This window comes from Oncorhynchus clarkii, chromosome 27, assembly GCF_045791955.1.
Source record: "Oncorhynchus clarkii lewisi isolate Uvic-CL-2024 chromosome 27, UVic_Ocla_1.0, whole genome shotgun sequence".
Taxonomy (NCBI): Eukaryota; Metazoa; Chordata; class Actinopteri; order Salmoniformes; family Salmonidae; genus Oncorhynchus; species Oncorhynchus clarkii.
Genome location: NC_092173.1, coordinates 16953599 through 16966735, shown reverse-complemented (window position 1 = coordinate 16966735; position 13137 = coordinate 16953599). Strand labels below are relative to the sequence as shown.

The 13137-nt window shown below is 44.7% G+C and overlaps 1 protein-coding gene across 1 annotated transcript in view; it reads left to right on the top strand.

Annotated features, from left to right (window-relative positions):
- The window catches only part of LOC139385716 (protocadherin-16-like), a 168135-nt gene that overhangs the window by 137150 nt on the left and 17848 nt on the right, over positions 1–13137 (top strand). Inside the window, exons 7-13 of the mRNA XM_071130997.1 lie at positions 1810–1953; positions 3551–3827; positions 4838–5025; positions 5184–5280; positions 5499–5656; positions 9355–9840; positions 11752–12115. Coding sequence (XP_070987098.1) covers positions 1810–1953; positions 3551–3827; positions 4838–5025; positions 5184–5280; positions 5499–5656; positions 9355–9840; positions 11752–12115 — 1714 coding nt within the window. The remainder of the gene's footprint in view (positions 1–1809; positions 1954–3550; positions 3828–4837; positions 5026–5183; positions 5281–5498; positions 5657–9354; positions 9841–11751; positions 12116–13137) is intronic.

The window sequence follows — 13137 nt, the reverse complement described above, 5'->3', positions numbered from 1 at the left end:
GTCCGGTGAACAGGTCAGGGTTCCATAGCCACAGGCAGATCCGTTGAAACTGGAGCAGCAGCATGGCCAGGTGGACTGGGGACAGCAAGGAGTCATCATTCCAGGTAGTCCTGAGGCATGGTCCTAGGCCCAGGTCCTCTGAGAGAGAGAAAGAAAGAAAGAGAGAATTAGAAGGAGCATACTTAAATTCACACAGGACACCGGATAAGACAGGAGAAATACTCCAGATATACCAAACTGGCCCTAGCCCCCCGACACATAAACTACTGCAGCATAAATATTGGATGCTGAGACAGTAGGGGTCAGGAGAAACTGTGACCCCATCCGACGATACCCCCGGACAGGGCCAAACAGGCAGGATATAACCCCACCCACTTTCCCAAAGCACAGCCCCCACACCACTAGAGGGATATCTTCAACCACCACAAGGCCGAGTATAGCCCACAAAGATCTCCGCCACGGCACAACCCAAGGGGCGGCGCCAACCCAGACAGGAAGACCACGTCAGTGACTCAACCCACTCAAGTGACGCACCCCTCCTAGGGACGGCATGGAAGAGCACCAGTAAGCCAGTGACTCAGCCCCTGTAATAGGGTTAGAGGCAGAGAATCCCAGTGGAGAGAGGGGAACCGGCCAGGCAGAGACAGCAAGGGCGGTTCGTTGCTCACCTTCACACTCCTGGGCCAGATGACACTCAATCATATGACCTACTGAAGAGATGAGTCTTCAGTAAAGACTTAAAGGTTGAGACCGAGTCTGCGTCTCTCACATGGGTAGGCAGACCATTCCATAAAAATGGAGCTCTATAGGAGAAAGCCCTGCCTCCAGCTGTTTGCTTAGAAATTCTAGGGACAATTAGGAGGCCTGCGTCTTGTGACCGTAGAGTACATGTAGGTTTGTATGGCAGGACCAAATCAGAAAGATAGGTAGGAGCAAGCCCATGTAATGCTTTGTAGGTTTGCAGTAAAACCTTGAAATCAGCCCTTGCTTTAACAGGAAGCCAGTGTAGGGGAGTGAGTGTATGATCAAATTTTTGGGTTCTAGTCCAGATTCTAGCAGCTGTATTTAGCACTAGCTGAAGTTTATTTAGTGCTTTATCTGGGTAGCCAGAAAGTAGAGCATTGCAGTAGTCTAATCTAGAAGTGACAAAAGCATGGATAAATTTTTCTGCATCATTTTTGGACAGAAAGTTTCTAATTTTTCACAATGTTACGTAGATGGAAAAAAGCTGTCCTTGAAACAGTCTTGATATGTTTGTCAAAAGAGAGATCAGGGTCCAGAGTAACGCCGAGGTCCTTCACAGTTTTATTTGAGACGACTCTACAACCATCAAGATGTTTCTTGGGACCTAGAACACGCATCTCTGTTTTGTCCGAGTTTAAAAGTATAAAGTTTGCAGCCATCCACTTCCTTATGTCTGAAACACAGGCTTTTAGCGAGGGCAATTTTGGGGCATCACCATGTTTCATTGAAATGCACAGCTGTGTGTCATCCGCATAGCAGTGAAAGTTAACATAATTTTTTCGAATGACATCCCCAAGAGGTAAAATATATAGTGAAAATAATAGTGGTCCTAAAACGGAACCTTGAGGAACACCGATATTTACAGTTGATTTGTCAGAGGACAAACCATTCACAGAGACAAACTGATATCTTTCCGACAGATAAGATCTAAACCAATATCTGCTACACTTCATGTATACTGTTGTTCATCTACAGGTTGAAAGGGGAACATTGTCTTGGACATATTTTGCTGTATATAACAATAGACAATATTTCTGATTAAGGACTTAATTCATCCATCTACAGGTGCGAGCTCTGAGCCGGGACACCGCGGGTTCAGGGTCCTCCTCTCCACTGGCATTCCACCTGAGACCTGACGGAGACGCAGCAGGTTTTGGCATCGCAGTAGACAGCGGGTGGCTGTTTGTGAAGAGTGCTCTGGACAGAGAGGTGAAGGACATGTGACAGGAAGATATATAAACCTTTCCAGACCCGCACACTGAATGCTCCTTTAAAACTTCTTAGGCCTGAGATCCCGCTAACGGGATGGTGCAGGGCGCCAAATTCATAACAACAGAAATCCCTCAAACATAGAAGTATTTCACACCATTTTAAAGATACACTTCTTGTTAATCCCACCACAGCGTCCAATTTCAAAAAGGGCTTTACGGTGAAAGCACCACAAACGATTATGTTAGGTCAGAGCCAAGTCACAGAAAAACCCCAAAGAGAGGAGTCACAAAAATCAGAAAGAAAGATAAAATGAATCACTAACCTTTGATGATCTTCATCAGATGACACTCATAGGACTTAATGTTACACAATACATGTATGTTTTGTTTGATAAAGTTCATAGTTACATAAAAACATTTCAGTATACATTGGCGGGTTATGTTCAGTAGTTCCAAAAACATCAAGTGATTTTGCAGAGAGCCACATCAATTTACAGAAATTCTCATCATAAATGTTGATGAAAATACAAGTGTTATGCATGGAACTTTAGATACACTTCTCCTTAATGCAACCGCTGTGTCAGATTTCAAAAAAGATTTACGTTAAAGTAAACCATGCAATAGCGTACGGCGCTCAGAGACCAAACAAGCCAAAAAGATATCCGCCATACTGTGCAGTCAACAGAAGTCAGAAATAACATTATAAATATTGACTTACCTTTGATGATCTTCATCAGAATGCACTCCCAGGAATCCCAGTTCCACAATAAATGTTTTGTTCAATAATGTCCATCATTTATGTCCAAATTGCTACTTTTGTTAGCTCGTTTTGTAAACAAATCCAAACTCACGAAGCGCGTTCACTAGGAGCAGACGAAATGTCAAAAAGTTCCTTTACAGTCCGTAGAAACATGTCAAACGATGTATAGAATCAATCTTTAGGATGTTTTTAACATAAATCTTCAATAATGTTCCAACCGGAGAATTCCTTTGTCTGTAGAAAATCAATGGAACAGAGCTCGCTCTCACGTGAACGAGCGTCACGAGCTTGTGGCACTCTGCCAGACCACTGACTCAAAGAGCCCTTATGATCCCCTCCTTTACAGTAGAAGTCTCATACAAGTTTCTAAAGATTGTTGACATCTAGTGGAAGCCTTAGGAAGTGCAACATTACCAATGTCGCAATGTATCTTCAATAGGGAATGAGTTGAAAAACGACCAACCTCAGATTTCCCACTTCCTGGTTGGATTTTCTCTCAGGTTTTTGCCTGCCATATGAGTTCTGTTATACTCAGAAACATCATTCAAACAGTTTTAGAAACTTCAGAGTGTTTTCCATCGAAATATACTATTAATATGTATATATTAGAAACTGGGAATGAGTAGCAGGCAGTTTAATCTGGGCACCTCTGGTCACCTTATTCCTCCAAGCTACTCAATACTGCCCCGAGCCATATTAAGCCACTTTGATTGACATCGATCATGTAGATCTCATTCATGTTGACATTAGACCTCTTTAGAGACCTGAAAACATCTGACTAACTTTCATTTATAATGTAATGTCCCTTTAATGTGCGTCCATGACCTTTGCCCAGGTGAAGGACATGTACATGTTGATGGTTCTGGCCACGGCAGGCCACGGGCAGCTGAAGAAGACGGGCAGTGCCACAGTGAGGGTGTCGGTGACCGATGAGAACGACAACTCTCCCCGTCTGATCCAGGCGAGGGCTTTCCTGGCTGTGAGAGAGAACCTTCCGGCGGGTTCAGGGTTCGGACGGGTGTTGGCTACGGACCGAGACACGGGCCTCAACGGCAGGCTCAGTTACAGACTTCTACACCCAGACAGACACTTCCAGATCAACTCACACACAGGTAGTTCAAAGACTGCTAATGAATGGAATAAAAAAATATACACTGAGTGTACAAAACATTAAGAACACCTTCCTAATATTGAGTTACACACCCCCTCCCCCCTTTTGCCCTCAGAACAGCCTCAATTCATCGGGGCATGGACTCTACAAGGTGTCGAAAGTGTTCCACAGGGATGCTGGCCCATGTTGACTCCAATGCTTCCCACTGTTGTGTCAAGTTGGGTGGATGTCCTTTGGGTGGTGGACTATTCTTGATACACACGGGAAACTGTTGAGCATGAAAAACCCAGCAGCACTGCAGTTCTTGATAAAAACCAGTGTGCCTGGCACCTACAACCATACCCCATTCAATGGCACTTTCTCTTGCTCATTCACCCTCTGAAAGGCACACATACACAATCCATGTTTCAATTATCTCAAGGCTTAACAATCCTTCTTTAACCTGCCTCCCCTTCATCTACACTGATTGAAGTGGATTTAACAAGTGACATCAATAAGGGATCATAGCTTTCACCAGGTCACCTGGTCAGTCTGTCATGGAAAGAGCAGGTGCTCCTAATGTTTTGTACACTGTACATGTTTTGTACACACCTAATGTTTTGTACACTTAACAACTTTATATTTATCACAGGCACTTCAGATGTGGCATTCAGAATAGACACACAACACTACAGTTTACATGACCATTCATTCTCACTCCTTCTCCTACTGCAGACCCCTGGCCTGTCCCTGGCCTGTCTGTTCTCTGTGATAGTAAATCAGGTTATCTGCAGTGTTGAGGGTTCCTGCTGGGCCCTAATTGGCCTGCTGTGACTGTGGGACTGTGTGTAGTTGCTCACCAGGGGCTGATCATTCTAACCTCCACTGCAGCTGTTCAGGTTCCTGCCATGCCTTTGTGTGTGTATGGGTGCGTGTGTGTGTGTTTGTGTGTGATCAAAGACTACCGTCTCTCCCTTTAATTTCTCATCATTACTCCTCCTCCCTCCTTAACTCTCTCCCTCTCTCCCTCAGGTGAGATCAGTACCCGTGTAGGTCTGGACAGGGAGCAGCAGAGTAGTTACCAGGTGTTGTTGGTGGTCCAGGATGGAGGTACTCCCCCGCGCAGCGCTACAGGGACAGCCTTCATCACCGTCCTGGATGAGAACGACAACACCCCCTCCTTCAGACACAGCCGGCCTGGCAGAGGACTGACCATGCAGGTGATACTGAGGCTGCCTCTCAAATGGCCCCCTATTCTATATATTATATATTACTTTTGACAAGGGTCCTTAGAGGATGGGATCTTACATGATATGTTAGTGGTCAGCGTTGAGAAGGAAACAAAGTCACCGTTTTATCTTATGATGTCATTCTGTAGGTGATGGAGGGCCAGGCATCAGGTCTACTGCTGGGGAAAGTACAGGCCAATGACCCTGATGAGGGAGAGAACGGCACTGTGTACTACTCCATGTCAGGTGAGAGAGGGATGGAAGGAGGGAGAGAGAGGGAGGGATTGTGTGTGAGTTAATGATTGAAGATTACATTTAATGCTATTTTCTGCCGTTGAGTGATTATGTGAGGAATGCATTGTTTTCTTATGGCATTGTTTCCAAAAAGACTCTGTAACAATTTATAGCTGCACTTCTCGCTCACTCTTTCTCTCTCTTTTTCTCCCTCCCTCCCTCCTCTACAGGTCCCAGAGCAGAGCGTTTCTCTCTGAACCCGACTACAGGTGAACTGCGTTCCTCCTCTCCTCTGAGTCGCTCCGACAGAGCTGAGTACAGCTTCACTGTGACCGCCACTGACCGAGGCCAGCCATCTCACAGCGCTACCTGTACACTACACATACAGGTAAGACCCCTACCTCCTAACCCCTAGCCCCTACCTCCTTCCCTCTTACAGCGCTACCTGTAAACTACACATACAGCTGAGAGCCCTGCCTCAGATTGCTATCTCCTATGTCATATACCCTATCTCCTATGTCATATACCCTATATCCTATGTCATATACCCTATCTCCTATGTCATATACCCTATCTCCTATGTCATATACCCTATCTCCTATGTCAAATATCCTATATCCTATGTCATATACCCTATCTCCTATGTCAAATACCCTATATCCTATGTCATATACCCTATCTCCTATGTCATATACCCTATCTCCTATGTCATATACCCTATATCCTATGTCATATACCCTATCTCCTATGTCATATACCCTATCTCCTATGTCATATACCCTATCTCCTATGTCATATACCCTATCTCCTATGTCATATACCCTATCTCCTATGTCAAATATCCTATATCCTATGTCATATACCCTATCTCCTATGTCAAATACCCTATATCCTATGTCATATACCCTATCTCCTATGTCATATACCCTATCTCCTATGTCAAATACCCTATATCCTATGTCATATACCCTATCTCCTATGTCATATACCCTATCTCCTATCCCCTACCACCTTCCTTCTCACTGATCTAGCTGTATCCTAATAATAAAGGTCAGAAAACTACTAGATCAACACCTATCAAATATCCCACATTAAACTAAAGTACCGAGAAAAGTACTAAGTCAAACTTGCTCTTGATGTCTCCTCACAACAATGTTGTTCCAAATAGGCATGTCAGAGTTCTGACAATCTTCCCTTTTCCACCCTCCTTTCTCCTCCTCTTTGACTTTTCAAAAGGGGAATTTCTCTATGAGTAAAAGATGGAAAACTAGGTATGAATCAAGTGCTCCCATCTGGCCCATGATGATCACCAGCTGTGATTGCTCTGATCAAGGCCATACTGAATGACTTCAACACTTTTAATACAGTAGCCCCGCTTCAATACAGCACCACCTGGGATGTGCACCCACATAAAATACACCATTCAAGTTAATTTAATTAATATTTAATGTACAACTAAATAGTGACCGGCCAGGCCAGCACAATGGAAGGAACTCTGGAGCTGTAAATCCAATGTGCATCCCAAATGACACCCTATTCCCTGTATGGTGCACTTCTTTTGACCAGTGCCCTGTGTAGGGAATGGGTGCCATTTGGAACGCAGACCTAGAATCTTTAAGGTTCCAGGAAAATAGAAGGGTATTGTAATGGCTGCAGTAAAACAGCTTCTCTGGGTTACTTTTTTCAACAAAAAAATCCTTCCCTCATTTCTCCTGTTCTTCTGACGTAAGAATGTGAGTAATAATTAGTGTGTAATAGGATTAAACAGGGTTGTGTTGTTCTTGTCTGTTGACGCGTTTCTATCACGTCATCATTTCAGACCCTCACACCGTCCAAGACAAGTACAGCAGTAGGGAAAAGATATGATCTCACTAATTCTAACGCTTGGTGACGCTCAATTTGCCGCCTAATGTGGAGTTAATTCACACTTTGTCATATTATGTTTCATAAAGAGCATGGGCTGTTTAGTGACTGCCAACATAGTGGTGCTGTATAGTGTAACTGGTTTATCGAGGTATTGTAGGCTGTAATGAATTAAGCATCAACAAGGATTTGTTGAGAAGAAAAATGGATAAGTGCACAAAACAATTTTATTTTCCTCTCTCTCTCTCTCTCTCTCTCTCTCTCTCTCTCTCTCTCTCTCTCTCTCTCTCTCTCTCTCTCTCTCTCTCTCTCTCTCTCTCTCTCTCTCTCTCTCATATTTAAACCCTGTGACTCCATCCCCTGCTTAGAGCTGAACTAAAAAACAGGATTATTAGAACAATATGTCATATGTGTAACTTCTGGTGCCTGTTTCCATACAAAGGGAGTGATGCGTCAAAGGTCTTTCATGTTCTTCTGATTGGTCATCAAGGGAGGTGTAAAAACTCAGTACTGTAGACGACTGAGCCCTGCCTGCTGCAACGAGATCTGAACGATCACTCAAATATCTTTTTCTGATTATTATTACTTGTATCCTTTATTATTTTTCCTGGCAGTGGCATGCCTATCTGTTTAAATGTGATTAGCGCTAGCAGTTTATAAAAATAAAAAAACTCTTAAAACATTGAGTTTCTTTTATTCCTAATGAGGAAATAGAGTGGGTTGGTTGAAATCTGTTTCTGGTTCACAGCGTCCCGTTTAATATATGGATTCTTTAGCGTTGTATTTGCCACTAGGCATGTATAATGGTCATTATTAGGCACATACAGTGCATTCGGAAAGTATTCAGACCCCATAAATTTTTCCACTTTGTTACGTTACGTTTTTAGAAATGTTTGCAAAAATTAAATAAAAATACCTTATTTATATAAGAATTCAGACCCTTTGCTATGAGACTCGAAATTGAGCTCAGCTGCATCCTGATTCCATTGATCATCCTTGAGATGTTTCTACAACTTGATTGGAGTCCACCTGTGGTAAATTCAATTGATTGGACATGATTTGGAAAGGCACACACCTCTCTCTATGGGGTCCCCCAGTTGACAGTGCATGTCAGAGTATAAACCAAGCCATGAGGTCGAAGGAGTTGTCCATAGAGCTCCGAGACAGGATTGTGTCGAGGCACAGATCTGGGGAAGGATACCAAAAAAATTCTGCAGCATTGAAGGTCCCCAAGAACACAGTGGCCTCAATAATTCTTAAATGGAAGAAGTTTGGAACCAAGACTCAAGACTTTTCCTAGAGTTGGCCTCCTGGGCCAAACTGAGCAATCGTGGGAGAAGGGCCTTAGTCAGGGAGTTGACCAATAACCCGATGTTCACTCTGACAGAGCTTCAAGGTTCACCTTCCAACAGGACAATGACCCTAAGCACACAGCCAAGACAACGCAGGAGTGGCATTAGTCTCTGAATGTCCTTGAGTGGCCCAGCCAAAGCCCTGATTTGAACCCATCCAATTATCTCTGGGAAGACCTGAAAATAGCTATGCAGCGATGCTCCCCATCCAACCTGACAGAGCTTGAGAGGATCTGCAGAGAGGAATGGGAGAAACTCCGGTGTGCCAAGCTTGTAGCATCATACTCAAGAAGAATCAAGGCTGTAATCTCTGCCAAAGGTGCTTCAACAAAGTACTGAGTAGGGGTCTGAATACTTATGTAAAGGTGATATTTCAGTTTTATTTGATTTCTAAATCTGTAAAAAAAATCTAAAAACCAGTTTTTTCTTTGCCATTATGGATTATTGTGTGTAGATAGATGAGGGGGAATTTTAAAAAAAATAGATGAAGGCTGTAACTTAACAAAATGTGGAAAAAGTGAAGGGGTCTGAATACTTTCCGAATGCCCTGTAGCATGTGTCTGCTGACTGTTGATATTCAGCTATCTTGCTAAATGGATTATCATTAACTGTCAGGATATTCATAGTTGCTAATAATGTCCCTCAACAGTCAGTAGATTGTTTGGAGAAACATTGATTAGCTAGCTACTAATTTCATCCTCCAGCCGGCTCTCACAATTGAGCCTGGTGATGACGTTAGCTAGCTACAAACTTTTAACACCAATATATTGATGATATGCAGTTTGCTAATCATATCCCTATCTGTCTGACCGTAGGTCCTGAGTGGTATTGAGGATATATGCTTACCAAATTCCAATCTCCCTGTCCACAGGTCCAGAGTGCGAGCAGAGCTCCTTCCAAAGCCAACTCCCCCTTCATGTCCTTTAACTCTGTCGAGGAGGCCAAACCAGGCTCTATGATTGGCTCTGTGAGGTCACATGATGGCTTTGATCTCCCTGAGGCCGGTCAGGTGACCTACACGGTGGTGGGCGGGTCAGACCGAGACGGAACGTTCATGGTGGACCGTCAGACAGGTGACGTGTACCTGGCGAGGGAGCTGGATTATGAGCGCTCCACCCGCTACACACTACAGATAGAGGTGGACGACTTCTCCATGACGTTACCCAGCAGCCACCTGGTGCAGCTAGACATCGAGGTGGAGGACAGCAACGAGCATGCACCCCGCTTCCCGGAGGACCCCGTTACCGTGGTGATACCTGAGAATATGGAGCCTGGGGCGTCCATCTACACCTTCCAGGCCTCGGATCAGGATGGATCAGGGCCCAACAGCCTGCTGACCTACTCCATCCTGCACCAGGTAGGGTTAGGAGTAGTGATGCACTGATATGACATTTTTGGCTGATACCGATATCCAATATTTTCATTGCCCCCCAAAAATTGATACTGATAACTGATATTTAACATTTTAGTGGCCTTTTAAGCATTCTAGTATAGTTACATTGTTAATAGACACACATGGACGCAGCTGTCTAAGGCATCTCATCTCAAGAGGCGTTACTACAGTCCCTGGTTTGAATCCAGGCTGTATCACATCCAGGTGTCCTATAGGGCGGCGCACAATTGGCGTCATCCGGGTTTGGCCGGGGTAGGCCGTCATTGTAAATAAGAATTTGTTCTTAACTGACTTGCATAGTTAAATAAAGGTTACACACCCACCACCCTGACCAAAAAGTTATTTTGTTGGCATTTACATATGTCCCCATTACCAGTAAAACATAATCAATATCTATTTATTTCACTTACTTGCTGTACTGGTTCGTTCATTTGTTCAGTCTCATCCAGGATTTCATCATACATGTCAAGCAGTCAAGTTTCAGCTCTGTCTGTCCGTGGCCTCTCTTCCTCAGTGCACACTGTCACTGTGTCTGTTTCCATCTTGTCCAGCTGTGTCTGTAACATTTCACGTAAACCCTGTTTCTTGTCTGCATCGAAGTAGCGGTTATTGTACCTAGCATCGAGCATGGTGGCGACACAGTAAAGAGAGAATGCCACCGAGTCGCTTGTTCACAGCCTGTGTCGTCAGTTTTGTTGAGCGGGCGTTTCAATGCCATGACAGAGGGTATCACATCTGCTGTAGGCGCAGTTGATGAGTTTTTTGTTCGATGAGTCACTTGTTCGATTGGAGCTAGCTAGTGTGTTCATGTTTCCAAGTTTCAAACATGTTCTCAAATGCCATTGAAATGGCAGCAGTGGTATGAGAACCAGCACATTCATGAGCATGAAATAAATCCTTGACGACCCACTGTGCTGACAGACTCAGCATGCTCATGGGGCTGACATCGCTGGTCCAAATGTCAGTCGTGAATCTAATAGTAGTGACGCCCATAGCAAGTAGCTCATGGAAGTGCGTTTCAAAAAATACTGTGTAACTCCGGTAGGGCAACATCTGAAAAATAGTGCACTTGGTAATGTTTGTATGTACCGCTGCTCGACCAGTCAGCGAATGCCAACATCACCCACGACAGAGAATTATTGGTTGTCAAGGTCAATAAATTAGATTGTCTTGGTGTTAATGGATTTTGCCTTTGAGTTTCTCGCTGACATTTTCTTTACTCTTTCAAATGACTGCTGGACTTGTTGACTGCTCGATCCACACAGCAGACATTGTGGGCTAGGTCAGGAATTCTGTGTTGCACATATAGCACAACATTTTACGTAGCGTCATTACGTCATGTCCCTACGTTAAATAGGTCAGCTTTGACATCGCTTTTGCACATCGGGCCGATGTTGATATTGACATTTTTAGCTAATATTGTCTGATTCCGATATCTTGACCAATATATTGTGCATCCCTAGTTAGGGGGTTAGGGTTAGGAGGTTAGGGTTAGGAGGTTAGGGTTAAGACCCACAGGTTAGAGAAGCAAATCAGTAACAGGAACGTTGCTGTTTCAAATTCCAGACCGGTCGTGAAAGTTGGAGATGAAATCACTGGCAAATAGACCATCTCCTGCCATTGTGCCCTTGAGCAAGGCACCTAACCCCATAAACTAGCTGTTTAGGGAGTAGAGCAGAAGAATGATTTATCTCTGCAAATGGATTAATAAAGTTATGTTCTCTTCTCCTCTGTTTCAGTACCCTGGACTAATAAAGTTATATTTATTCTAGTCTGTTTCAGTACCCTGGACTAATAAAGTTATATTATATTATATTCTAGTCTGTTTCAGTACCCTGGTCTAAAAACATTATATTTAATTCTACTACATTCCAGTACCCTGACCTCACTGACCTCCTGGTGCTTGACCCTTCCACTGGCGTCCTGACCCTGGCACAGGAACTGGACCATGAGGTCACTTCCTCCCTTATCCTGGTCGTCCAGGCAACAGACTCCGCCCTGAATGCCAGCCAACGGCGCTGGGGCTCGGTGACGGTGAGGGTGTTTGTGACAGATGAGAATGACAACGCTCCAGTGTTCAGCTCGCCATCCGCGGTTAGCGTCATGGAGGACCAGCCTGTGGGTTTCGTGGTTCTCTACGTTGTGGCGCGAGATGCCGACCAGGGGGAGAACGGACGGGTCAGCTACTTCATCGAGACTGGCAACGCTGGAGGGACATTCAGCCTCAACCCTAATACTGGTGGGTCATTTAAACAACTCCTAGTATAATGAAAGTGGTTTGGAACCTCAAAGAAAAGGTAACCTAGTCTGAGACCTGAAGACCTTTGTTAGCTCCCCAAGCTAATGCCTAAGCTTTAGCTCAGCTGGATAACACAGCCTTGTGGCAACAGACAAGGTTAAAACCTGGTTGGTAACACTGTCATACATTATTGTTTTCTCACCAGAACAATCATGTAGTTACCATCTGTGCTGTAAACACATGGTGTGATGTCAGAAGGCCATTGGTACCACATTCCCAGCTTCCATGTGGTTGGGTCTGTGAGAGAGTCTCATAAGTTTCAACCTATAATCAGGCCCCAGCAAATTTAAAACAGTATAAACAGGGATGTGTGAAGAGATGTCGTGTGAGAGACTAATTACAGTTAATGAAGTTATCCCGGTACGTTGGGTAGGCCTGTCTACCTGAGCGCTAAGCTCTACCACCAACAACACTGCTGTAACAAATAACACCGCTGTAAGTAACGATCCAGCTATCTGGCCTGAGTTTAACAACTTTTTCCACAGCAGAAGGCCACAGCGAGGAGAGGCTGGCAGTAAACACACACTGCTAGACACGCAACGGGCAGGGCTGCCGTGCTGTGCTGAGATTACACACCAGGCCTGCCGTGCAGTGCTGAGATTACACACACACACCAGGCCTGTCGTGCTGTGCTGAGATTACACACACACACCAGGGCTGCCGTGCAGTGCTGAGATTACACACACACACCAGGCCTGCCGTGCTGTGCTGAGATTACACACACACACCAGGCCTGCCGTGCAGTGCTGAGATTAGGGCTTCCCTCTCCTTCTCATTACCTGGCCCTGGGAGCAAAGGAGGAGAGAGGGCACAGCACTGACTCATTTCAGATTCATGCTTTAATGAGCCGCAACAGTTAAAGAGAGAGTGAGGCGGGAGGAGAAGGAGGGAGGAGGGGGGTGTTGGTTCTGTTGTATTCTCTCTGGATCGCCGTACGCTCTGAGATAACTAGCCCCTGAGCC